The sequence below is a fragment of the Xiphophorus hellerii genome, chromosome 9 (genome assembly GCF_003331165.1).
Source record: "Xiphophorus hellerii strain 12219 chromosome 9, Xiphophorus_hellerii-4.1, whole genome shotgun sequence".
Taxonomy (NCBI): Eukaryota; Metazoa; Chordata; class Actinopteri; order Cyprinodontiformes; family Poeciliidae; genus Xiphophorus; species Xiphophorus hellerii.
In genome coordinates this window covers 24,646,057-24,669,544 of record NC_045680.1, presented here as the reverse complement: position 1 = coordinate 24,669,544, position 23,488 = coordinate 24,646,057, and the positions used below count along the sequence as shown (strand labels likewise).

Below are 23,488 nucleotides of genomic sequence, written 5' to 3'. Positions count from 1 at the left end.
TTCGACTGATTACAGGATGGAGAGGAGATCAATTCATATGCAAACTTTACCCTCTTCCAGTCTACAGCTGACACTCTGCAGCCTGCTGTGTTTCACTCTCATGTTTACGTGTTCTTCATTATCCCCCTTATTCAAACGTATGTTGTTGCTATGCTTTAATGCAATTCAATATTTAATTCCCAGAGGGAAATTAAACAATAGATGTCTAACATCCACAGGAATAAATGTCTTTAATGGAATTTAGATTTCCTTAAGTCTAGAATTATTTTTTTTAATATATATATATATATTTTAGTTTAAACATATTTAACCTTCATAAGCATCAAGAAAAATCCCAAATGAAGTTAATTTGCAGCAGCTGACATTGCTTCTGCTGGATCTGAAGTTACAAAATCGAAATAATTTCCTCCCTCCCCTTCCAACGTTTACCTCCGAGCAGCTCCACCGAGGTCGACTCAGAAGGCTCTTCTTCTAGGGATGGGTGTGGAGTGTGGAGTCAGGTATTGGACAGGTAGCTGCAAACCCCTCCCCTCTCCTCCAGAACTTATAAACCAACTACCCATAGATCCCTGAAGAAGCTCCCGCTCGTCTACTTTGCATCCGTAGTGCACATCCACTCCTTTCAGAGAGAGAAGGAGAGATTTGTGAAACCCTGGAGCCAGTGGAGCAAACAGCAGCAGCTCTGCTCAACCTCAGCGCCAACATGTTGTACCTGGAGACAGCGACCACCAACTCCTACAATGAGGTAAGACCAGCCAGTCGGCCCGCGGGTCCAGCTTCAGATGTTGGGCCCCAGCATCGTTGAAAACACGTCAAGAGTGTAGGCCTTCTCCTTTTTTATTTATTTTAGTTTGACTTACTAAATCCTTAAAAATCCTTTTTTGGTTCTTGTTGACTGAACCAAAACATGACAAATAAACTAATGACTTAAAATCTGGAAACAATGCCAAAAAAAATTATTCGCCATTAAGGTTTTTGGGGTTTTTTTTCCCCTCATAGGTTTTATTTTTATATACCAGTGTATGTTTGTGTGGATCTTTTTGCGAAGCGGCAGAGCAGAAGAATGTAAACACCTGAAAACCTGTTTGAATCCTTCGCTCTTGTGAAATGGCTGCTGTCTGGCTGGGCACGGCCTCAGTCAGGGGACGTGATTTGCTTTGTGTCGGGTTGTTAGGCGGGCATTTTACATGGTGCAAAAACCTGTCGTACCGTTGGACAGTGGTTATCGAAATGGAAACATGGCAGAAATAAATTAGAGCTGTCATGAAGATCGTGAGGTTTTATTGGCTTCTTGTACATTTTACAAAATGTCAGTGTTTCTACACTAAAGAAGCTTGTAATTTAAATAGGAATAATATTGTCATCTTCCTAAAAATAATGGCCCAAGTAATTTTTTTTAAATAAGTGATTATGGCAAAAAAGAATGCCTTGGACCATTTTAGGAAGGTGACAATGTGTAAAGATGGACATTTTTGGAGCAGTTTGAAAATTAAACTTTTCCTTTTTTTCCCCCTGACAGAATAAACAGACATGCACATTGTTAGTGCACAAAACATTTTAGAAGAAAATGTCTTTGGCGAAAATAAATGTTGCTCTTTTTCTGTAAGTTAGACATTATAGACATTATAAGGTGTTGTTTAAAATCACTCGTTTAATCATTATGTTCGCTACCAAACAAGATAAAACCAGAAAAAAAAGGTTCAGCCTCCCATCATCACCGCTTTAGTCTAAAACTGTCGATTTTCTTTCACCAGCCCAATCTTCCGTCCAGTGCAGATGTTGACTGGTTGATAGATTCTCAGATTGCAGGTTGCAGATAGCAGGTGTGTCACGTCCCTGTCTTTTAAGTTGTAGAGTGGTGGTGGGAGGTGAAGGGACCCGGGAGGGGGGCTACTTTAAGTGGTGTCCAGCTCAATACCTGCAGCACACGGGGTATCAGGTTGCCCCCGTCTCCAGTCTCCAGGGAGCCGCTGTGGTCATTAGAATAGGGCTGGCCAGGCGTTGCTGTTTGGTCCAGGCTTCTAATTGCTTTAATGGTATGTTGATGTAGATACAATCACCTGCTCTGCCCACCCCAGCAGGTATGAGGTGCAGATAGACCCGCACCCAAGCCCCCACCTCAATGGCCCCTGCCCCCACCCAGCCCCTGTTGAGCCTTTAATGCCTCCCACCCCTGTGGTCACTCATCACAGTCCCCCCGATGCACTTAGACCCCAGCCCAGGGAGCATGGAGGTTCACCAGAGAGGCTGGAATGGGAGTTATTCCCCCCTCAGGCCAGGTCTGCTCTGGCTCCTGTTGTCTCTCAGGCCACCAGTCTGTTGTATAATCACTGCTGGACCAATAAATGCAGCAAGAGGAGCACTTGTTGAAGTTTAGCCAGAAATATTAAGAGTTTTGGCAAGTAATGGACCAACCATTCCTATTCAGCTCTGGCCAGTTTGAGTGCAATTTAGTTTATTTATATAGCTCATACTGAGCATACATGACAATTCACAGCATTTCAACCCATTCCATTTGATTCTAGTTATCAAACAGTACACCGTTCTCAGTTAGAAACTTTTTTTGGACCACTTGGAATAACTGCCTAAGGAAACCCAGCAGGTTGCATCGAGTCAACTGCTTGCAGCATTCAGTCCTCCTGGACTAGCACAATGCTTGAGTTGTTAGAGCAACCCCTCATACTGAGCATTCGTGTAGCGATGACAGTGGAGAGGAAAAACTCAACTTTAACAGGAAGAAACCTCCAGCAGAACCTGGCTCACTACGAGCCACAGCCGACAGATCTGATTTTAGTTTGGTAACGTTAAATTCTCTTGTGTATTTAAATCCGATTTGATTTTTTTCATCATAAAACTCATCAAAACTAACAGCTTTCAGTTTTTTGAAACTTAAGCACATTAAAAACAATGTGCTTTGATTCAGCTTTGAATTTTGCAAAAAATTATTTAAATGTTATGCTTTGATGAAGAAACCATCAGAGCAGGATAAAGTTAAGCCTTTGATTGTTTTGTTTTTTTGCTTGGTTCAAAAGCACATCTTTATTGTCAACATGCTTTCTGCTTTACATCTACGCATTGAAGTAAAACAAAGTTTACATTAGTCAGCTTATATGTGTCAAAGTGTTGCATTGGAAAACCCTGGTCGGTGCATCTCTTGGTTTTCCAAAAAAGCCATGGATACTTTAATAGCATCTGTCATTGGCTTATCAATGAATACACAGCAGGATGGAGCAGAGGGTAATTTAATGTGTTAGTATGCCATACCAAATGGGAATGTGTTGGCCCTATCAGTACCGTCTAATTTAGTGCTGCCAAGTGTATTCCAGGTATTCCTGATATGTGTTGTGCATAATTTGGATTCCAACATTGCAGCAAACAGGCAATCGTTGTAAAGGTCAGCGCTCTTTTTTTTTTCCCCCCCCCCTGCCATCCTGAAGCGGTTCCCCTCAGTCAGCGTTCATCACAGACACAGAAACAGACCTGAAACAGTCAGCCGAACCCTTCAGCAGCTTTATTAAAGGCCTGTGAGGATGTCAGGACTGCTGATTTACTCCCAACATCCCAGCGGCCCAAGCATACTGTCGGCCATAAACGGGAGGAATTTTTAAGAGCTGCTAAAGTGGTTATTAACCTGTTACTGTATTATAGTGGAATGAGATCTCATTAAAGGAAGCAAAGAGAGGCAAAAAAGTGCCTTGCACAAGCCCTTTTTCTTTTGAATATCCCACTTCCAGCCAATTAAACATGAAAACCCGATGAGCTCAGGTGAGACTGCTAACTACCCAATTATGGGTTTGTCTTATTCTCATCTTTGATCCTAATATTCAGTTGGGCCATGACGAGGATTATTTGGGAGCGTGCCAGACGCTCCGCTTTCTGTTCTTTAGCTTTTATCTGTTTGGTCTCAGGCCAGCATCAGCTTTATTTCTCCCCTCTTCTTATCTTTCTTTAGAATAATTCAGGATTGATAATTGGTGCCTGTCACATCCCCCATGGTCGGCCCTCCTGCATCAGGTGCTACGGGTGGCTGTGTCATCTCACTGCCTGAGCGCCTCGGTGGAAGTTGCTCCACAGTTCAAAGGGATCGCTCTGATATCATCGTCAGTCACTCTCACATACGGGAAAACGCCGCCCAAACAGAAAACTCAGCCAATCAGGGCCCGCCCTTTTTTATTACATTTATGCAGAAAAGGTCGGCACACTAATAACATATCTAGCTTTGAAACGAAACCGTTCGATTGTATCTTTTTCTTCTGCTTTCGGATCACAGGGACTCTGCAGCCCTTTGAGTTCAAGCGTGTGTGTGTTTAGTCCTTTGTGAGAGCCTGTGTGTGTGTGTTTGCAAAAAGCTGGAGGATCTCCAACAGAAGGAGATTTTCTTTCAGTTTGAGTTTCTGTTCTCCATTCACTAAACACTCGTCTCCTAACACCTGCATGACCACCATAATTGTCCTGCAGAAAAGCTTCCCATGAGCTCTGTTGTCATAGTTTCCGGAGGGGGTGAGGTGGAGGCTAAGTGACCCTCATCCAAACAGCGAGCCTCTGTTGCTCAAACACATCCAGGTTTACTCGGATGACCTCTTTCAGGTGTGTCAGTCTGACTCTTTTCTTCGCCTCTGCCTGAGTCACAGCACATGGATCCATGAGTAATAAACATGGCTCATCGATTTCTAAATCCCCTCCTTGGCTATCTGTTGTATAAACCACGTCCTCTCTCGCTCTCTCTCTCTGGCTCTCTCTGTGTTTTGCTTGTCACCTGGCACAACACTAACACCTGGCAACGTGGTGGGTGTGAGGCGGACAGCTGTGGTCAGCTTGAAATAAACAAGAGCCCCCACCCCGAGAGATTGATGGCCCTCCGACGAGCGAGACACGGCACCTCGTCCAGGAATGTGCCATTTATAAACGGAAAGGAATGGGGCGAATGGCCTGGCTCTGACCCAGACGTACTCTCCATCCTGTTCGAAGGCTGACATTTGAATTCCTCCTCTCGGGAGAGTTCGACCGATGGAGAGGAGATAATTTAATAGATTATTTAGATTTTTTTTTTTATTATTTCAAACAAATGTATGATAAATGTGGCTAACCATATTCTATTGATTTTTGTAGGGTTTTATGTAGTTCATAATTGTAACTTTTTTTCTCCCCAATTTTCTGTTTATTCTAATTTACTCCACTTCAGTGTCTGATCTGTTTATATTATAAGGAACAACAGGGTTTCCCTGATAAAACCTGCTACCTGGTGGTAGTGGCACCTAGGCGGTCCACTGTGTTTTTGTGACAAAAATATTTAAAAGATTACAAAAATTCAAAGGTAGAGGAGCAGGCACCATGACCAGGAAATAATGCCATGTGAGGCCAACGGGCAGGATCAGGGACGACCCCGTTGGTGCGGACCCCCGGTTCAATGCGTCAACTATAAGCCTAGCTCAATCTGTCTTTACTGTCACTGTTACTGCCGTGTAAAAAACTATTTCAGATGAACGACACTTAGCCTGGTGGCCCGTCAAGCTTTGATAATACACTAGTCGTGAAATGAACAAGACAAAAAAAAAAAAAATCCGTTGTAGTTTCTGACCACATTCCTTTGTTTTGTTCTCCCTCCCCATCGTTCTGCTCATCTCCTCTTTAGTCGCAGTACACAAACCTGGGGCTCCTGAACAGCATGGAGCAGAACAATGGTTCGACCTCCACCAGCCCCTACAACAACGAGCACGCTCCGAACAGCGTGACCGCCCCGTCGCCCTACGCCCAGCCCAGCTCCACCTTCGACGCCCTGTCCCCGTCACCGGCCATCCCCTCCAACACAGACTATGCCGGGCCGCACACCTTCGACGTGTCCTTCCAGCAGTCCAGCACGGCCAAGTCTGCCACCTGGACGGTAAGAGTCCCATCTGTCTCTTGTTTTTGTTTTCACTGTGGAGACCTGGCTCTATTCTTCTGAAGGTTTCTGCTTGCATCACCAAGGTTTGATAAAGTTACAGTTTGAAAACAACACAAATTTTCCATCATAATCATCAGTAGGCCTGTATCGATAACATATTCTGCTGGACGATAAATCGTCCCAGTAATTATTGCAATAAATGATAATGTTGTTTTGAGACCATTTTCAAGTAATATATGTCACCTTCCTAAAGTTCATTTTTTTTGTCAAAAGTGTATTTGTGCATAAATCATCATTTGGCAATAAGTGACTTGATAATGACGTAATAATGTAAGTTCACCTACTCAATGATAATAAATGTTTAATTTTGTACAAAACGCTTTACACTGGAAGTGGAAGACATTTTAAAAAATCCAAAATAAAACTCAATAACCAAAAGCGATTTTTAAAAAGCGGTATTAAAGCCCAAACACAACCGAAACCATAAATAAAATCAGTTCAGTTTGAGGCAAATCCAGGTAAGTTACTGATAACTGCAGTAACCAAATTCTAACATTTTAGCTTTTTTCACTCTTTACCTTTCTTAAAATCTTCTTTAACAACTGTATTTCTTAACACATCGGTCAGTTTTGTAAGCTTTCAGTATCAGATGCAAAGGGAACCAAAGCTTTAATGTTTTAGCTGTCATCATATGAAGCAGTTTTTCAGGTTAGAGGTTAAAGGAACTCTCTTTTTACGTTTGAACTCCTTATCTGACTCCCCATGCTCTAGGCAGATTCAGGTGTACGTTAAAAGTCCTGAATTGCACAATTACATTTGGCAAGGAAGGAATGTCACTTTAGATGTATGGCTTCAAATCACGTCTGGACCTCAGGCACTTCTAGTTAACTCGCTGACAGGAAGGGAGGGGGGAAGCATCACTCACCACAGACACCGTCACCACCCAAGACATTTACAGCCCTGTCCTCAAAAGTAAAACTTTCAGGTTAAAATCAATTAACTTCAAAGGAAAATGAGCTTTTCTCCAATTTTGTATGCTATTTATTTTTAGTTCAAGTTGGCAGACTTTTCTCTTTTTTTAAGTCTTGGAGCTCTTCCAGAAGTTTTTGTTTGTCTTTTTTTGCTTCTCGCCTTATCGCTCAAACAGAGCAGTGAGACCTAACTTGAGGAATGAATCATTGTTGTGTCTACATATACAAGATATTTGAACTAAGACGTTTCTTTACCAGGAGCCTTTTGAAATGACCTGAATGATAGTCGTGGTTATAAAAAATAGGATTTAGGACTTGAGAGCCGAAGCGTCTTTTTGTAGATTTTCAGCCAAAAACTGATTTCAGAAAATCAGTGTGTCCTAAACTACTTCTCACTACAAACAGAGAAAGGAGAGAAAATATGTTTTGTGTCAAACTCTGAACTAAAAGCCCTAAAGATACAGTTTAAATTGCAGTTTGCTCTCATGTGTTGACACTCCTCTGGTGGGTTTGGGGGGATCTTTTATGCTTGACTGAGTCTCAATTCAGTGACTACGGTGTTCTTGTGCAATCTTGAGAAGTTTCCATTTTTTGTTCCTTATTCTTGTATCAAACATTTTTTTTAAAAACCTGAATTTCTGAAACATTAAGTTCTTTTCTGCCCCAGTTTGTATCTAGATGTTATCCTTTGTCTTTGATCTGCTTCACCGTTCAGCATTTACCTTTTCTATTGTTGTGGCTTCTGAGTCATCAATGAGACTCGCTGGTGTTTCGGTTTCTAAACCATCTTAGAATTGAATCACAGATTCAAACTCTTATTTAAAGAATCTGTGTTAAATATTTTGTCCACATAAAAAACCTTTACTCATATTTCCTGACTGCTGGTTATTTCCATTTTCTGTAGTTTTTCTGAACCGGGCAAACATTTTTAGCTGTTTGCTCAAAATGTTTAAAAAAGGGGACAAGGGTTTTTGTCCCTTTTTTTTTTTTCCACATTGCAGTTGTGCATACTACTTTCCTTGTCTTGTTTAAGAGTGAAACATACTGATATAAATCTTAAGTAAATAAATATTAAGGATACTTTTTTCAACACCAATACAGATATCTGAGGTTTAGTATTGGCAGATACAGAGAAAACAGACATAAATGTACTGAATTACAAATTTATTTCATAACTTTGCACCAGCACAGCACATTTAAATAAACCAAGTGCTTCACTAGCTTGGGCAAACAGAAACAACACAACTTTAATTTGTTCGGTGTGTGCAGTTCAGAGTATATCAGCCAATGTAAAATAATAAGGAAGCTAAAACTGAATATGTTGACTACCTTTATCAAACATGTAAAAATAAGCTGCAACAAACCTTCTTTCAAATGGTTCAGAAAGTGCAATTAGGAATCCTAAATATAATGTAAAATAAATAATATAGTATGACGTCGCTCAGAGCACAAAGCATAGAATTAGACTGAATAGATCTGTCCTTATGGATTGGGTGTATTATCACTGATACTCAATCTAGAATGTTATTTCTATACCTGGACCCATACAGATATTAACATCAGATCTGTCCAGAAAGTTGCAGGTCGGTCCATCTTTGTTCCTTCCACTTTCCATTTGGACTGTTAAACTAGTTTATACCGATGTACTAATGTGAATCAGTTTGTTTCTTTTAGTGATTTTTTTGTGTAGCTATGCAAATAATCATATTAATGCTTAAATCTCATGTGTATTCTAATTTAATTGTATATTGTATATTCATATTACATCCTGTTTCCATTCATTGTGGTTCTGATTCCAACAAAAACATCTGAACCAACTCATTATGACTAAACTAAAATAACAGGTGACCTCCTGCTGGTAGAAACGGAGTACTGACATCATTGAACCAATCGTCTTAAAACACACTATTGGTAGATTATGAAGCATTACTTTAACTCACAGGCCGAGACTGTGAGCATGAATGTTCTGTATTAAAGAGTTTAAAAATAAAAACCTAGAGAAAGATTGAATTATTGTTGACATAGTGGCCTCAGTTGACCCTAAAGTTGAGCAAAGTTCACCTGTGTTGACAAAAGTCGTAAACAAGCAGAATCGTTGCTCCAGGTGCGGCGATGCCCCATGCAGCGAGATGTTACCATGTGACAGGGAAGCCACACAACCAGCTGCTCCTGCTCCGGTTGTGTGTGTGACAGGTCTGAGGGACAGCTGTTGCATCGGCGCTCCACCTGTTTGCTTGTTTACGCGTCAGCTCCGCGCCTCTCCGTTCAGACAGCCTGACTGGCTGGTGCACCGATGCTCTCTAGCGGACACCTGTAAAGATCGTGGCTTGGGGCGATATATCGGGATAGGACAGCGCCATTGAGAGTCAGGATGTGAAATCCTCTGCGGTTGCATCATGGACCTTCTGAGACACATCTGGATGATTACATAAGGAGTCCTGAATCATCAGTAGTGATTTTCAAACCTCGGCTCCTTCTGAGCTGATTTCAACCTATTCTGCCTCCCGTATAAACCCCAGGGAGTGCTCTCCTTACTCACCCGCCACGCCAACTGTGGGAGTGCAGCAGTCACCTAATTCCCACACCGCCTCACTCATCCCTCTCATTTTCACAGCCCCAAAAACAAAAGCGTTTGTCTGAAGTAGAACCATGAGGTGGTTGGCAATAGGCACGCCCCAGAAGCCTGCTTTACTACACATCCCATCACTGACTTCACGCGGGGAAACAGCCAGAGTCCCAGAGTCACAACACATGATGATGCAAGACCGGTTGGGTCGGTCTGAATGTTGTTACACTCCAACAAACACCTTGACCTAGTACTTACTGATTTGCATATGAATATCGTTTAAAAGTTCTTGTTTTTTTTACACAAAAACCGTCAGTACTCTTAAAGCATTTCTTGCATCAAGTTTGGTTGAGTCATTGAGATTGTACCAAAGACAACGTAACTTAAAATGGACTCAAAAATTCAAAACCGAAAGCTGCAAAAACTTTGTTGCGTAACTGTGCACATCCTTAAAAAGAATACCTTGTTGAAGCTTTTCTTCATCTTGCAACAAAGTTGTTTATATTTGCCTTCTTTTAACTATAGTCACAGTTTACATTTATGCAAATGTTTACAACAATCTCCTTATGTATCAGTCAGGAGTTGGTCCCAAAACCTTGTTGCAGAATGTAGTTCAGTAAGGCGTGCTTCGGCACAAAAACACTGAGCATCACCTAAAGAACTCCACACCCACAGTGAAGCACGGTGGTGGCACCAGCATGTGCTGGGCTTTGTGTTTTTTATTTAACCTCCATTTAAACAAGTCAATTGATTGAGAACTAATTCACAGCAGAAGATGGAAAAATGTCAACAGAGAGAAAAAAAAATGAACGAATAACAAAAATACAACCTTATTCATACTGACTAAATGTACCATAACACATAAGTCAACGGTTTTTAATACCAGTTACATTGATCATGAACTCATTTTTACTGAACTGATTAAGGTTGATACTGATACTATTTGTGTTTGGGGGGTTTTTTTTGTTGTAAATTTTGTTCCAATCATTCTTGCTGCTCTCTGGATGGAACCAGAGTGAATGAAGTTATGGATGGTTCCACACTCCCGTCTGGTTTTGCTCACAACCCTTCAGGTGTCTGCTGGAACGCTGACGACAAATATGGGTTTTTATAAACAGAAAAACATGCATCCAAATGACCAGCTCAGGGCTTCATGGGAGGTAACCAAAGCGTTTAACTGGAGTGCAAAGCTAAATCTGAGAGAAAATTATTATCACCTTCAGTGAAATTCATGCTCAGTTTTTGCAAGTAGAGTGGACAAGTACTATAAATGTAAGAAAAGCAAATGCTTAAAACAAATAAAGATTCATCAAACATTTAGTTTAGGGGTGTGCACACTTATTCAACCAGGATTTTGCTTTTTTTTCTCTATTTTTTCTTTCTTTCTAGAAGTTTAATTAATTTTTTAGTTGAAAAAATATTTTTAGACGTTATTAAATTTGATATTAGTTTAACACTACAGAGGTGCAGACATGTCATGTTTTTCTTTTTTTTTTTTTTCTTATCGTAAACCTGCCAGCTTTCAACCCAAGTCTTAATCCTAATGGGACTGATAACATTCATCAGCCATGACAGCTCTGCTTCACGTAATTATATTTTTTTTTTGTTGGGCTGATTCTTTTTTTTTTTTCCTCCTTGGCCTCACATAGAGTTCTTTTTTTTCAGCCTCGTCCTAAAAGACTAGCGATTACAGCGTTGCTTCTCGTCTTAAAGGAGCCTCCCTCGCCTGATCTCAGGAGCTCTGCCTCAAAGCTCTCCTTAATCTAAGCCCGATAGCTCAACGGCTGGACTGACGGACGGATGGCAGAGAGCCACCGAAGATGTCACCGGCGCTGCACAGATCCACTAATGCCCCTTTTTTTCTTCTTTCTTTTCTTTCCTTTTCTTTTTTTTTTTTTTTTGAAGACCTGTGGGATCTTCCACGGGACTTAATGGACTGTGTACTGTACTTTTTGATGACTGTTCTTACGGAGACACACCTAATCCCTAACCCACACCTTAACCTCTTCCTGTCTAGGATGAGTGTGACACACACACACGCATACACCCCTACACAACACGTCAACCCTTCCCAGAACGTCTCCCACACGGTTTCCCCCCGCTGGCAGCCTCCGGCCTAATGGGTCAGATTAAAAGCAGAAAGGTCAAACAAATAAGCAGTTTTATCTCCTTTTTTGTGAATTAATGGAGTGTAGCAAATGAGGCGACCATTGTCAGGGCGAAAGATTGGTGGTGTTTGCCGTGTGTATTATCCGCCGCCGTCAGAAAGCGGCCATGGTCCGGGCAATCGGGGGGCCGCCGCGGAGCTCAGGGGGGGATTACAGTAATGGATTGACGGCCTGTAGGTAATACTTGTGTAAATACCGTGTGCCTCTTTCCTGAACCCTGTGCTCTCGCAGAGGGCTCTGTCTTTTTGAGGAGAGTTAAGCTTGATGGCTGCATCTCACATTGCGCCGCAGGAGAAGGACAGGCTATGAATGCTCAAAGAGAAGAGTGTTCCAGCGAAAGGCAGCAAGACGCAGCTTGCCCCTGGAACATCTGCGGGCCCGTCCCACGCCTCACGAAATTGGGCCGAGACTTGTTTGTGTCAACGAGCTTGTCGCGACTCGCCCATCGCACGGAGAGAGACGAGCCCTGAGAGCCGCAGATGGGAAAAAAGGTGGAGGGGGGAAAACTTTTTTTTTTTTTTTTGTTTTCCAAGACAGAGTTGGAAAAGTTTTATGACAGCTTTGGGATCTCTCCATGATCGTCATGGAAAAGCACATTCTTCTACAGCTACAATTACCAGAGTCAAATTTTTTTCTTCTTCTCGGGGCCGGTGCTGCGCGACTTTGTTTAGTTGTTTTTTACTTCCTTTAAAAAAGTCACTTTTTTAGCAAATATTATTAGTGATTTTTTTTTTTTAATTTACACATCAAAAGCACAAAATGTTAGCTGGACAACTCGGAAGAAAAAGAAAAATGGCAATGACAGAAAAAAGTCAAGGAATCAGGCAATCAGGAAACAATTGTTACACTGCAAAAACACAAAATCTAGTTTCTAGTTCAAGTATCTTTGTGCACTTGAAATTAGACAAAACCAACTTACAAGTAACTTTTCAGGAAGATACGAGTTTATTTTGAGTCAGTAATTCCTTAATATTGATGAAAAAGTGCTAGTTCTACTGGCAGATTATTTCACTCATAACATGGGAAAAATGTCTTGTAATAAGTTCATCTGCCAGTGGAACTGGCACTTTTTCATCAAAACAAAGAATCAGTGACATAAAACAAACTCCTACATTTTGCAGAAAAGTTACTAGTGAATTAGTTTTATCTCATTTCAAGTGAACTAAGACGCTTGGACTAGAAACTACCCCAAAATACTTTGTGAGAGTTTGTGTTTTTGTAGTGTAACAATTGTTTACCTGCCAGGTAGTTGCTTAAACCAGATTTTTTAATTTTTTATATCACCTTTATTTAACCAGGTAAGTTGATTGAGAATAAATTATTTTCAACAGCGACCTGTTTAAAAAACTTTAAAACATCACACATCATAGAATATGCTACTTTACAGTCCCACCAAACAGTTAAGGTACAAAAATAGATTTTGGAAATAATTTTAAGCAAAACGAACAGTTTTACCTTTTCTTTTCTCCGAAATCAATACACATTGGTTTTTATGGTTGCTTTATTGCTTATTTTGAACCAAAAAAGAGTGCAGGATGGAGAGAATTGAGCAGGAGAGTGATGTGTATTGGATCCTCAGACTACGAGTGGCGATAGGGCAGCGTACAGGTTAGCCTCAGGACGCGTGTCATCACATGATCGGTTGGTCAAGATAAGTTCTGCTGACGACCGGCAGACGTTTCTCTCTCTTGGGGGATGGAAACGGGCCTCTAAAACGTCCCAATTTCTTTAAATAAAAAGGCGGTTTCTTCGCTTCTGCTCCTCAAAAAGCAGGAAAAGGAGGAAAGAGGGGAAAGGAGAGGGGGGAAAAAGCAGCTCTTTTGGATTATTGTTGATTTAAACAGGTTTGGAAGACGCTCCAGGCATGACATGACATGTCAGGAATGAAGAAGACAAGACCAGAGGCGCCAAACAGTGCTTGTTTAAGGCCTGATGTTTGTCAGGACTTGACTCTTGCATGCGCCCGCAGCGCCTGTCAGGGAGAGAAGAACGCTACAGCTGTGGGCCTGCCTCAACCTGCGCTGCAGAGGAAGTCTCTCTTTCTCTCTTCTTCTTTCCCTCTTTCGTTGTCAGGGGAACTTCAGCAGAATTTAGAAAGTAACGGCACACACACACACACACACACACACATATCCCTTCAAACTCTCCTTTTGCAGTTTTTTGCCAGTACTAGTTTAGCAGCAGCAGCAGTGCAGTTGTTGCATGTGTTTCTTTTGGTCGCTCCACGTGTTGGATGTCCAGCGGGCCAATCACGTGCGATTCCCACCAACAGTTCTTTCTTCTTTTCTTTCTTTCTTTCATTCTTTCTTTCTTTTTTCTTTCTTTTCTCTCAAATGATTGTGATTAAGCGGCTCTCTGCATTGTGCGGCCGTGTTGTTCCTCGCCTGTGTAATTCACATTGTGACCAATGAAAGGCCCATAATTACACGTTAACACCTGAGCACCGCGCCCTGTGTGAGCCACTGGATCTCATCAGTCAATTCGCCGTCCTCCTCCACCCTGAACGCTCTCAGCAGCATCTACTCGCTCTCTGCACAGCAAACACACACACGCCTGCACACCAGCAGCAGCACATAGTTGTGCTCTTAAAAGTTTGTAGCTGGAGGGCTGGGATGATTTCCTGCTCTGTGTGTGTGTGTGTGGGTGTGTGTGTGTGTGCTTTGCATATGATGGCGCGTAAACGCTGAGGTTTAAGATCATCTAAACAAACTGCTTCAAACATCTCTGATTGGATCATTGTGCATCACCTCGTGTTGTTTTTGCTACATAAATCCTTCTCTGTGATCACACCATTAAATGATCATTTTTTTCTTTTTTCTTTTGTTTTTCACCTCCTAATCCTCGGCTCTCCTTTTCTGTTTCTCCTTGCCTGCGTTTGGCTTCTCCACCTCATTTAACTGATTGACAGAGGCGTACGGGGAGTATCGGGTTAGAGGCGAGGGGACAAGCACCACTATTTATCTTAACTTCTTCTTTTCTTTTGTTTTTTTTTTCTTCTTCTTCTTCTTAAGAAGCGGTGGTTTTAGAAAGGCGCTTTGATTTTAAGGAAGAATCAGTTCAGCTGTCGTGTTGACATACGTGTCACAGAGCCTGAACTGCGCTTTGGATTTTTAAGTCACCATTCCTCCACTGCAAAAACACAAAATCTTATCAGTTAATTTTGATGTAGTTTAGAGTCCAAATGTCACTTGAAATAAGACGAAACTAACTTCCAAGTGACTTTTTTGCAAGATATAGGAGCTGTTTTTAAGTTACAAATCTCTAAATGTTGATTAAAAAAATTCCACTGGCAGATTATTTCATTTATGGAAAAAATCTTCTATATCTTGAAAAAAACGTTACTTGTCAGTTAGTTTTGTCTCATTGCACTAGAAACTAGACTAAGAAATACTCAAGGTTTTGTTTTCTCAGGTCTGTCTTTAACATTTTATTTAAGTAGCATCATATAAGTCTCACCAAACTGTTCTTACAACTTTAACTTTTGCTGTTTGATAAAAAGCTGAGTAGCAGATAAATGTGCAGTAAAGATTAAATGTGGTTATCAACTTAACTTTTAAGAAATATCTGAAAAGTGTGGTGTGCATTTATGAACTCATTCCCGCCTACATTTAAACGTACAGTACTTGCATAAAGTCCAGTGAATGGTTTGCTTTTGTAATTCGCCCAATTTATAAATGTTAATTTAATCTACCAGTGGGTGATTTAATCTCAGTATAAATCCAACTGTTTGGTTTGTTAGAGAACATTAGTGAACAAGCAGCGACATGAAGACCAAAGAGAGCAGCGGGGGAGTTGGAGAGAAAGTTGTGGTGAAGTTTAAACTCTGCTTTAAACCCCCCTTTACTCTGCCACACCGTAACTAAAATCCAGTGAAACCAGTCGGAAATTCAGTCCGTCAATAAACGTAGAAAATCTACAGAAATATTGCAATATTTTAACTCTGGAGGAGCTGCAGAGATTCACAGCTCCTGAAAGGTTGTGAAGGAAAATCTGTTAAAAACTGTAATAGAAAACATGCACTGCAAAACCACGAAACCGTACCAAGTGTTTTTGGTTTGGTTTCTAGTGCATATATCTTTCTACTCTTGAAATAAGACAAAACGAACTCACAAGTGACTTTTCAGCAAGAAATAGGAGCTTATTTTTAAGTAAATAATTTCTTAATATTTCTATAAAAAAAAATTACTTCACCTATAACATGGGAAAATGTTTTGTTATAAGTGAAATAATCTGCTGGTGGAGCCAGTATTTTTTAAAATCAATATTAGTAGATTATTGACTTAACAGAAGCCCTCATGTCTTGCTGAACATACATTTGTAAGTTAAGTGTGCTGAGATATTTAAACTAGAAACTAGACCAAAAATACTTTTTTTGTGTTTCTGCAGCGTGGAAGGATTTAGATCAAAGAGCTTAGATTAAACCCAAGATAATGTGTGTCAAAGGTACTAACAGGGATACAAAAGGAAGTTTTAAAACTGTATCCTTTTTTTCCTTTTCGCTTCCCAATTATGCACCGCTTTTGTCTCGGCCGGTCGTAAAACAAAGTGACGTTTGCAGTCACAGTGTGACAAAATCACACAGGAGCCTTTGTGAGGCACTGATTTCTGTAAACCAGAACCTGCTGGTTGAGTTGAGGTCAATAAGAAAACAGGTTTTGCGTGGAGAGAGGAGTCAGGTGTGTTTGTGCCAAGCTGGGGAAAATTAACATCAACACATCCTGGTACTGGGATGAGTTCCTTGATTCACTGGAATTACACTTAATAGAGGAGGAATTTCATGTTGTGTTTGCGTTACCAAACACAGCCGCTGGCGCTTTTTCTTTTTTTTCTTTCCTCTCTCTCTCTCTCTCTGACAAGGAAATATTCACCTCCACCCCCAGCCTGTCTTCTGCACACAGAGGGATTTAAAGCCCTGCTTACACAGCAGTGATTTGAATGGTTTGTTTACACAGTTGGGTTGTGCCTATTAGTAACAATTCAGTCTTTTCTGATGGCTTACTGCTTATCAATCCCAGCAGTGCCAGGGATCAAGGCACATCCATTATTTATGACTCTGAGGCTCGCCAAGTTGAACGCGGGCCAGCTTGTGTTTGAGCAACCACTGCATTTCGGCATCGGTCACGGGCGGATCGCGCGATTAGTCCTCCACTCCTGCACTCAGACCTGAAAGCGATTCATTTTCAGCCAAGCGCACAAGTCAGATCTGCACCCGGCCTAATATGTAGCTGGAGCATGGCAGCCACTTCACAAGCGCTGCTCTGTATGATGAGTAACCGTCAGATGCTTCAGCAGAACTCTGATCAAAGCCAGGGCCCCCGTCTAATTACTCCTGGAGGGGTCCATTTTATGGCGGAAGTCCCACAGGCTCTCTGTACCACACTTTTAAGGTTGCCAATACACACTTGTTGCCACCAAACCTCCTCTCTCTCTATATATATATATGTGTGTGTTTATTTATGTAGGTCATAATCATAGTGTTGCGTTTTGCACTTTTTGCTTCAGGGAAAAACCAGAAGTGTTCAGTCGGGGCAACAGGTGTTCCAAGATGAATCTGTTGGAGATAATAAATGCAAACTGTAAAATCTAAGAACAGAAACATGTTTTCCTTCCACACTGCAAAAACTAAGTCTTACCAAGAATTACATTTTTTTGTGCAAATATCTTAACACATGAAATAAGACAAAACAAACTTACAAATAAAGTAAGTTAGTTTCATCAAGATTATAGAAGCTTGTGTTAAGTCAACAATTTTTTTAAATTGATTTTTTTTTTTAAAGTGCTAGTTCCACTGGCAGATTATTTCATCTTTAAAATGTTTTAAGTTAAATAATCTATTAGTTTCGGCCTGTGAAACTAATATATTTAAAAAAAATCAAATATTGAGAAATTATTCACTTAAAAGAAGCTCCAAGCTTTCCTTAGAACCTTTTTAATCTACTTAGAATAATCAATCAAACTGCACTGTTTGATAACAAAGATCGATTGGAATGTATGTGTTTGAATTGAAATGGTTTTTTTTTTTTAAAGTGCCTTAAGACGACATTTGTTGTGAATTGGCACAATAGGAATAAACTATTGGATCCTGTATCTTTTTCATCAATAACTTACTTATAAGTCAGTTTTGTCTTATTTTGAGTGTACTAAGATATTTGCACTAGAAACTAGACAGAAAATACTTGATAATAGTTTGTGTTTTTGCAGTGCAGATGATATTTCCTGTTTGTTTAAATTTTCTAATGCACAGGTGTCAAACACAAGGCCCGCAGGCCAAACCGGCCCGCCAACACTATCATTGTGGCCCTCTTGACACCAAAGAGCCACACTAATAGTTTAAGCTTCAAGCTGTTTTCTCCTGTATAGAACTAAATTACATCAATGTGAAAAGTTGTTGTGAATTATTACTGTGTAAGATGTTACTAATCCAACACTGAGATGAATATTAATCTTAATATTTTAATGGATAGTTTCCTCAATAGATTCTACCACAGCTGGCCCAAGAGTTTTCAATTTCAACTCTGTTTTTATGTTTCAGTACTCGACAGACCTAAAGAAGCTCTACTGCCAGATTGCCAAGACCTGTCCCATCCAGATCAAAGTGCTGACCCCGCCTCCGCAGGGGGCCGTCATCCGGGCCATGCCCGTCTACAAAAAAGCCGAACACGTGACCGAGGTGGTGAAGCGCTGCCCGAACCACGAGCTGAGCCGCGAGTTCAACGACGGTCAGTCCCAGACCTCACGTTCTGTGATTGTTGTTTGTGCGAAGCGTTTTAATGACCCCGACGGCGCCGCTTCCAGGTCAGATCGCGCCGCCGAGCCACCTGATCCGCGTGGAGGGAAACAGCCACGCCCAGTACCTGGAGGACACCATCACCGGGAGACAGAGCGTATTTGTTCCATACGAGCCTCCACAGGTGAGGAAAGCTTCGAGCTTTTCCACGGTTTGCCACTTTATGAATGCAAACTACGTGAAAGATAAAAGATGCATGGTTTTAAAGATGCTTACGAATAAAAAAAGTTGTTTTTTTTTTTACTTTTGGCCTTTGGAAAGTGGCAAGCAGAAAGCCGTCAGTACTCTAAAGGTTGATGGCTTTGGGGGGGGGCAGCAGAAATGCAGAAGAAGTTAGGCTGATTGGGAAAAGTGCAACTTTTTTTGATTTTAGAAATCTAGCAGCACAAAGATGGTGCAATATCACAAAGATGGTGGTGGAAGCATCTTGTTCCAGGCTGGAAAAAGACTGGATGACTTTAAACAGGCAGCCAAAAACCACAACGGATCAAAGGAGATTTGTTCAAATGGCCCTGTCAAAGTCCAGACCAAATCCATTTGAGACTTGAAAATATCCTAAGTTCTCCATCCAATCTCACTGGACTTCAGCTATTTACAGTGCTGACTCAGGAGGGATTGAATAGAAATGCACTCCTAACACATTTTTATTTGTAAAAAAAAAAAGAAAGTGCCAACAGTTTTTCAATCCCTTCAAAAATGATGCACTAGTTTGTTTTGGTCTATTAAATAAAATACATTGAAGTTGTGAAAAGGTTCATCTTCATGGTGTTCTAAGGTTTTGTAAGGAAATGGTAAATATTTAGTTTGAATATATAGCAGCAGTTTTTATAATCCATCTGCCCAGATTTAAATAAAAGGCCACAGCTCAACGTGAAATAAGAATAAATCAATGTTTTGTCATATTTCTTAGAAAAGCACCTTGAAAACAGCAGTGGACGGTTTACACCAATCGTCACGACATGAAACAGATTAAAACAATGAGTTACAGAAAACAAGATGAGTAAAAGTGTGACAAACATATTTTTAAAAGAGATTTAAAAAGTCCAATCTCTCTCCGTCTTTGTTTCCCCCTCTTCAGGTCGGGACAGAATTCACAACAATCTTGTATAATTTCATGTGCAACTCGAGCTGCGTGGGCGGAATGAACCGGCGCCCCATCCTCATCATCGTCACCTTGGAGACCAGAGAGTAAGAGACGCCGCTCCGTCCTCTCCAGCAGCCGCCGCCGCGGTTCGCTCACTTTGTTTCTGACAGAGTCTCCATGTCCCCCCTCCCCTCCCAGTGGACAGGTTCTGGGCCGCCGCTGCTTCGAGGCCCGGATCTGCGCCTGCCCGGGCCGAGACCGGAAGGCGGACGAGGACAGCATCCGCAAGCAGCACGTAACGGACAACTCAAAGAGCAGTGAGGGTACGAAGCGCCGTAAGTAGGGCCGGGGCTGGTGGCGGGCTGATGAGCTTTGGCTTTACGTGACGTGCAGATCGTGTCCAGGAGCCTCAACCACTAACACTGCGGGAATGTTAGCATCAGCGCTAGCGTTAGCATCCCCTTTGCCTGCCGCCCTGCTCGATCCTTCCTCCTGTCCTGCCTCAGTGTAAGTGTCCAACACGCTACGGCCTTCCATTCACTCTGCTTTGGTTTTCCTGCTCTTTTCCAGCTTACCGCCAGATTTCCCAAAGCATCCAGATGTCCACCATCAAGAAGAGAAGATCTACAGATGAGGAAGTGTTTTGTTTACCTGTAAGTCTATAAATTATAGAGTAAAACTTTGGTCTGAGCTACAAACTGCTTCCTAACTCTCTCTAACTTTGTTTTGTCCACTGCAGATCAAAGGTCGTGAAATCTATGAGATGTTGGTGAAAATCAAAGAATCTCTGGAGCTCATGCAGTTCCTGCCACAACACACAATAGAGTCGTACAGACAGCAGCAGCAGAACCTCCTCCAGAAACAGTGAGTGCCAGCTCTGATTGTTCTGAAACGAAAGCAAAAGGTTTTCCAGCAACAGTAGAAATGCAACCCTCAGCTTTGTGGCCAGGCTCAGACCTTTACCATCCAGTTCAGCCAATCCTGGTCTCTGTTTAGCAACCAGAATGAAAAGAGTTGAAAATAAAGTCATCTCTGTTAGGACCAGAGGTGACGACACACTGGGTGAGAGAGCATTCGCTGTAAAGTGGGCTTTTATTCTTATTTTAAAACAAAGAGGTGGTATTTTGAGTATAAATTCTTATGTTAGTGCTTAGCGTTATTAGCTTTGCTGATTGTAAACATCAGTTCCAGCTTTTAATGTAGGAACTTAAAGCTGCAGTACGTGACTTATTACAATAAAATGTTAAACATATTTGTTAAAACCGTCTCCATGTTGCCATAGAATAACATGAGACAGGTCATATTTTACATATTATCAACTAATATGTAAAAACAAAAAAAAAAACTTTTTTTGTATTTTTCTACAAAAGTGACGTACTGCAGCTTTAAGTAAACTTAAGTTGTGTCAGATTTTTCTGACCAGCTGCTCTCTGGTGCATTTCTAGCTGCAGTTTTTCTGCATGACTCCAGCTAAACGCCACTAACCGAGCAGATTTGATGGATAAAGGTCACGGGTTTGATCGCGCTGCCGGTGAAGCACCGCAGCTATCCAGAAATTTACCCAGAATCCCTCAAAGTTGCCACCCTTGGAGGGCGAGCCTGGCGTTAAGCCGGGGCAGTTTTTCCTTCCCTCCTGTCTCATTCTCTCTCGGGTCGGGAGCCAGGAAACCGAACGTTGACGAGAGGCGGCGTTTAAGTTCTCAGGTTGGCGGTAACACTCTGTGGCTGCTCTGCCAGCTTCAGCAGAGTCAAAGTGTTTCAGACGCCTTCGACCCATGGCAACCAGGAGACGGTTACTGCCTCACTGTGAGGTCACGCTGTGTTTCTGCTGCCTGACAGTGAAACACACGCAGTGATTTCTGAACCGTTCAGAACCGTGTTCCTCTCAGCTCCGCTTGTCTCGTGTGTTTGTGGTTTTCCTCACTCCTTCACTCCATTGTAAATAAATCACTTCAGTTCTGTCTGCATTCACACTGAACGCCTCCCTGTGGTGAAATGCTCTGTTCTGTGTGCGTACACTGCCATCTTCTGGCCAGCAGCTGCACTGCAGTAAGTAAGTTGCTGAAGTCAAAGGTTTGGTGAATATTTTCCTGCTGCTTTCTTCACCTCTGGCCCACTGCAGGGTCTCTCTCTCTCTCTCTCTCCTCCTGCGCTGAGCCCTTATTTCTGCTCTCTCTCTTGTCTCTGGTTCCTCCCTGCAGCCTGATAAAAAGCCGTCTGGGCAGCCAGCTCCTGGAGTCTGCAGGAGAGCAGAGGCGGCGCTGCAGCTCCTCCTGAAACTGCTCCACATTCCTCCTCCTCCTCTTCATCTTCATCTTCCTCCGGCCTACACGGACCTCCTCTCTGTCTACTTTAGTATTATTTTTTTCTCCTGTCCCTCCTCCGTCCTGTGGTGGGGCTCATTTTGCTGGACAGACTCATTTGACTGACTTTGCATGCTGTTTGTGAAGCGCTGCCATCTTTCAGCCTCTAGGCTGAGGTTTGTACAGGAACAAAGCCTGATTGCTTCTTCTTCTTCTTTTTTTATTCTATTTGAGACTCCTAAAGTAAACATTTTGAGCCTTTGTGTTGTTCTGAGAGCTGGACTCAAACTTTTTCTGGGTTTTTTGAGGGTATGAGTAAAACCTACCTGCTAGTGCAGGTCATGTTTTCCAAAGCCGCTGCAGGACAGTTTGTGCGTTTGAACTTTTCCTCAAAGTCGGCTTCGAATAGATCAAGCTTGAGATGTGCACCATGTGACCTCTCTGTTTGAAACAGATCAGCTTCTCCTGCTGGCTTCTGCACGCTCTTCTGTCATGATATAATAAAACGGAATAAAAAACTTTTCCTGCTGGAATCTGATTCTTTTTCTGTCATTAAAAAAAAAGAAACAAAAACACGCCATGACTGGAAGATTCGTATTCAGACTCTGAGGGCGTCGCTAACGGCGCGTCGTCTCTTCTCTCTCCCGCTCCAGAACCTCCATGCAGTCCCCGACCCCCTACGGGTCCAGCTCCCCGACTCACGGAAAAGTGAACAAGCTGCCGTCGGTGAGCCAGCTCATCAACCCGCAGCAGCGCAACACGCTCACCCCTTCCAGCATGACGGGAGGCCTCACCGACAGTAAGTCTGCTGTCCGCCCAGACACCCGCTGCCAAACACACACAGCTTCCCCTGGAGCCCCGCCACGCCCCACAACGGCTGCTGGCATGCTAAAAGTAGAGATGCACCCATCGGAGGCTTTCTGGCCAATTTCTGATCATTTTTTGTGAAACTCTAAGCTGCAGAGACGGATCGCTCTTTTAAAACTTTAAATCAGTGCCTCCAGGAAGTTGCGACGTTGAGATCGCGACTATTAATGCGGATTCACTCGACATTTGCAAATTTTGCACAGACTCGCAAGTCTCACCAACTTCTTTGCTAATCTGACCTGATTTCCTTCTTCTGACCAGCAACTCGGCTGGATTCTGACCAATCAGCCCCACTCAAATCGAACTTCCTGTTTCACCAGATATGGAAAGAAGAACATGGGAAACGAAAACATGTATGATGCTAAAGATTTGCATCTCTTCTTTTTCTTTGCTAAAACCATTTTGAGAGCTTCTCCTATGTAAACGATTCATATTGAATGACTAATATGGAATTCATTTTGCACTTTGACCTCTGATTTGACATGACCACATGATTTAATTTGGGTTTCGTTCCAACAAGCACTTGAAAACGTTTTTTTGGACTTTTAAGTATTAACTGTTAAATTCCTGTCCTTTTTCAAAACTGCAACTTTTTGAAAAGGTTTTAGGCCACAAAACAAAATGGCAACATCCTGGAGGGACTGATACATGACCTGCTTCCACAAAAGACTACAAACCTGAAAGAAACTACAAGAAACCTGGTCCTCCAAACAAAACCCAACTAGTTAATGAACTTAATATTTAGTTATTGTAACTATGCAGGGGTCTTTAAAACAAAGAGGTGATGTCACACTGTGTGAGTTTGTTACAAAACAAAGCTAAACTGTGATTAGCATCTTCTTTAAGGCATTAGAGCGA

The 23,488-nt window shown here is 41.9% G+C and overlaps 1 protein-coding gene across 4 annotated transcripts in view; it reads left to right on the top strand.

The window, feature by feature from the left end:
- Positions 1–23,488, top strand: part of tp63 (tumor protein p63) — a 39,715-nt gene that overhangs the window by 13,856 nt on the left and 2,371 nt on the right. For 2 of the 4 annotated variants that reach the window (XM_032571247.1, XM_032571249.1), the window contains exons 4-11: positions 5,633–5,881; positions 18,122–18,308; positions 18,385–18,500; positions 19,455–19,564; positions 19,659–19,783; positions 20,031–20,113; positions 20,200–20,324; positions 22,417–22,562. In XM_032571247.1, the coding sequence (XP_032427138.1) occupies positions 5,633–5,881; positions 18,122–18,308; positions 18,385–18,500; positions 19,455–19,564; positions 19,659–19,783; positions 20,031–20,113; positions 20,200–20,324; positions 22,417–22,562 (1,141 nt within the window). Of the gene's footprint in view, positions 1–486; positions 746–5,632; positions 5,882–18,121; positions 18,309–18,384; positions 18,501–19,454; positions 19,565–19,658; positions 19,784–20,030; positions 20,114–20,199; positions 20,325–21,661; positions 22,294–22,416; positions 22,563–23,488 lie in introns of those variants that run through there. The other 2 variants (XM_032571248.1, XM_032571250.1) reach the window with 2 other exon arrangements.